Source organism: Neophocaena asiaeorientalis, unplaced genomic scaffold, assembly GCF_003031525.2.
Source record: "Neophocaena asiaeorientalis asiaeorientalis breed wild unplaced genomic scaffold, Neophocaena_asiaeorientalis_V1.1 scaffold390, whole genome shotgun sequence".
Taxonomy (NCBI): domain Eukaryota; kingdom Metazoa; phylum Chordata; class Mammalia; order Artiodactyla; family Phocoenidae; genus Neophocaena; species Neophocaena asiaeorientalis.
The window spans coordinates 238,353-241,926 of record NW_020173699.1 but is presented as its reverse complement, the minus strand read 5'-3'; the positions used below and the strand labels follow the sequence as shown (position 1 = coordinate 241,926).

At 47.4% G+C, this 3,574-nt stretch overlaps 1 protein-coding gene across 2 annotated transcripts in view; it reads left to right on the top strand.

Annotated features, from left to right (window-relative positions):
- The first annotated feature begins 396 nt into the window (after positions 1-396).
- The window catches only part of NRK (Nik related kinase), a 154,848-nt gene continuing 151,670 nt past the window's right edge, over positions 397-3,574 (top strand). For both annotated transcript variants that reach the window (XM_024750551.1, XM_024750550.1), the window contains exon 1: positions 397-693. In XM_024750551.1, coding sequence (XP_024606319.1) covers positions 637-693 — 57 coding nt within the window. In that variant the 5' untranslated portion in view covers positions 397-636. The remainder of the gene's footprint in view (positions 694-3,574) is intronic.

The window sequence follows — 3,574 nt, the reverse complement described above, 5'->3', positions numbered from 1 at the left end:
AGCTGTGGGGCCCAGACTGGGAGCGGCGCGGAGCGGGACCGGTTTTCCGGGGCTGGCAGCTGCCTCGAAAAAGTTTCCTGTGGAACACTCGCCAGCGGGGGCGGGGGCGGCGGGCTCAGCGGTGGACGTGGGAGGGGGCGGCCGCCGGGGGCCGGCTCGCAAACCGTTATAGTCCTTCAGCACCTCTCTCGGCCAGTGGCCCCCTCGCCCGCCTCCCCGCCGCGGGGCTGCCCACCTGGCGACGTGACGCTGCACCAATCCCCTTCGAGCTGCTCCCGGGCCCCCTCCCTGCACCGCCCCCCTCCCCACCCTGAAAGAGGCGCACCCTGCCGGGACAAACGCTGCGCTCTCGCCCTCGGAGCACCCTTCTCACTCCTTGGTCTCCGGGACGGACGCTCAGACTCTTCTCTCGCCTTAGCCAGACTCGTTTTCCCGCCTCTCAAACTCCGGCTTCCCTCCGCTCCTCGCTCTTTTCCCTCCACATTCCCCTCCTCTTTCTCCCACGCCGCAAACCCTGGTCCCCGTTGCCTTCCCCGGCCCTTTCCCTTTCCCTTCTCCTTCGACTTCTGTCCGCTTCCACCTCAGACTCCCCGAGCGTGCCTAACTCAGTCACCCGCTCCGGTTCCGCTCGAAGTCATGGCGGGACCTGGGGGTTGGAGGGACAAGGAGGTCACGGATCTGGGCCACTTGCCGGTGAGTAGAGGACGCCCGTCACCCCCGAAGTGCTCTCTTCTGCGAGTTCTGAGCGTCGATGGAGGGGACAGACGTCCGAAAGCCTGGCTAGGCCAGGACTTCGATAAGACCGCGACTGCAGGAGGGGGCCCCGGGAGTGGGCTTGCGGGAAAGGCGCCCCCTGGGTACCCGGGTTGCTCCAAACTCACGGAAAGGCAAAGGGCCGGGGGGGAAAAGGGATGGTGGGAAGAGGTGGCAATAGGTTGGTGCGGGCCACAAACAGCGGGACCTTTTCTAAATGTGGCCCGTTTGGTCTAGCGGCGCTCGGGTACTTGTCCTAGCGGGGCCCAAGGAGAGGCCAAAGAGCGCGACGACGCGTGGCTTCCTGAAAGCACGCCTCTCTGTCACCCTGCCGCCCCGTCGTTTGCTTCTTCTTTTCCCAGAAGAGATGCCCACTCTCGGCGTGACCTTTCCTTCTAGGTGCCAGCGGGCCAGAAAATTCAATCGTTGACGTCTCACTTTCTAATAGCACTTTCTAAAACCTTCTTACTCTGCCAGGGCACTGGTCCTGATTTAGTATTGCCGGAGCTAAAGAACTCGACGCCGCTTGGGGAAGAAGTGAATTCTGCACACCCCAATTTAAAAAAAAAATGTATTGCGCTCACTTGCTAACCAGATTTAGCTTTTTCTCGTGGTTTTCGTTTGCGGATTCTCCTTTTCCCAAATGCCCAGCTTTCCTCCAGAGTTGTAATTGATTGGTGAGCTATTATCGCCGTCGTTATTAGTAGACTTATTATTTTAGCAGCACCGTTTATTTCATTGGCATCTGGTTTCTGGCAGATATTGGATCCCACCCAAATCCGTTTTTCAAGTTCCCGTTTTAGATTGGCATTTCACTCGCACCCTCTCTTGAATGCAAAGGGCCCCTGGACTCTCTAAAGGGAATAAGCATGCACCATGCTGGAATGATCACCAGGCAACTGTAGTACAGGGCAGTGGCCTGCTTGCTTTGGGAAAAGCTAAATATTAACCTTGAGGTTATGGGACTATTCAAAGTAGCAGTGCCTTAATTTTATACATATTTACATTTAAATATTGTCTTCCTGATGATGGCAGACACCTGTCCCCCTCAAAAATGGGGCATTCCCCAAGCCTCACCTATATAATTTCACACTAAAACAATGTGGAGGAGGAGGTGATGCACATGGGTAACATTTTAGCAAATTGTTCTCAGCCTTTTTTTTAAAGGAGCCTCAATGTAAACGTGTTGAATTACAGATAATCAGCATTGTGGTTATTGATGCAGCTTCATAAAATAAAGTCACAAAATTTTTAAAAGTTAAATATTTTTCCACTCAGTGTATACATGAGATTTCTGGAATATGGAGGCCTCAATTGGTGGTTTCCTTTCTGAACAGCACTTTCATATTCTGACTAGATTTGCTCCCAAGTGTAAAACCAATGAATGAAATGTTACCCTCCTCCATCATTCTCTGTGTACGGTGGGGGAAAGAGAAAAAAAAAAACTAGGGCAAATATGGAAACCACACATAGGCAAACTGAAATAAACTCTTTTTTAAATTGACTGAAGGGAGGAATGGGAAAGACCTCCTAGAAATGATAGAGCAAGGAATTCCAGAAACAAGGAGAAAAGGTTTGATTGCTGCAAAAAAAAAAAAAAAAAATGGGGGGAAATGGCCCAGACTAGCTGACCCAGTCATGGCCCTGGACATGAGAACTTGGTGAGAGCCAAGAAGATAAGGGGAAAGGCTACAATCTTTACATTGCAGCTCACTGAAATAGTTTTCTGGGGGTTGGTGGGGGTGTGGAGGGGAGAAAGATGAGGTTAGTTTTTAATATAGGGATAGAGGGAAGAAAAAATTTCAGGGCATTGATGTTTGGCCTCATTTTACAGACTTCATGAAAGTCTCGTAAGGTCCTCAACTTCTAACAATTTCTACATTTCTATTACATAGGAGCTATTTTATATCATGGAGATCTTCACCATGTGAGCAAATTATGCATAAGTTTCCCCTCTTCCTGAACATCCATCAGGGTCTAAACCCTAAGAAATCAAGCAGAAGAAGAGCACCCCCATTTAGAATTCTTTTTTTACATCAAATTTTTAGAGATGCAAAACATTCACTGTTGTTTTGGTCACTGAGGTATAGATTAGTGATTTTGGATTTCTTTGCATTTGACTTATTTCCTAAGTTGCCGAAGAAATAAGAGTAAATGAAAAGGTCAAGAGATATCTAAGTTATCTGTTTGGAAGTTTGCATTTTTATGCAAAGTAGAGATGATAAAGCAAGCAAAGAAACCTGCATATGGTGAGATCCCTTGTGATAATTATCCTCAATAGGATACATATGAGGTCAGAAAGTTGGCATCTGTCAACACCAAGTATACCAACTTGGCAACAGCCAGATAATGAGGGGGGATTCAGACTTTGGAGTTTCACACTGAGCAAGAAAAGAATCTTGAAGAGTATAGAATGATTAAATATGGGTCTAGTTTAAGATTGATATATTATGTCCGTTCTAGGGCTGGCCAGCTAAATGACCACAAGACAAGGACCTTTGAAAGAGACCAAGCTGGCTGTGCAAATTGTGATTTAAAGAAAGTAGTAGAAGGTTATTTGGCATTTTTGTTATTAGATAGATATCTTTTAAGACCTAAAATATTAAACAATAGTGAAAGCTGGGGAAGCAGGGAGAGGGGAGTGAGAAATGTACTTTTTTGCATAATTCCCTAAAGTTAAAGACATAAAATAAAAGAGTAAACATAATAACCAGAGACTGCCAGGTGGGTAAGCTACATTTTCTTTGCTAATTAGTGGGTTACTGTCATTTTTGCATTTTTCCTGACTTACTATTGAATAAACGTTTCCTATAGGTGACAA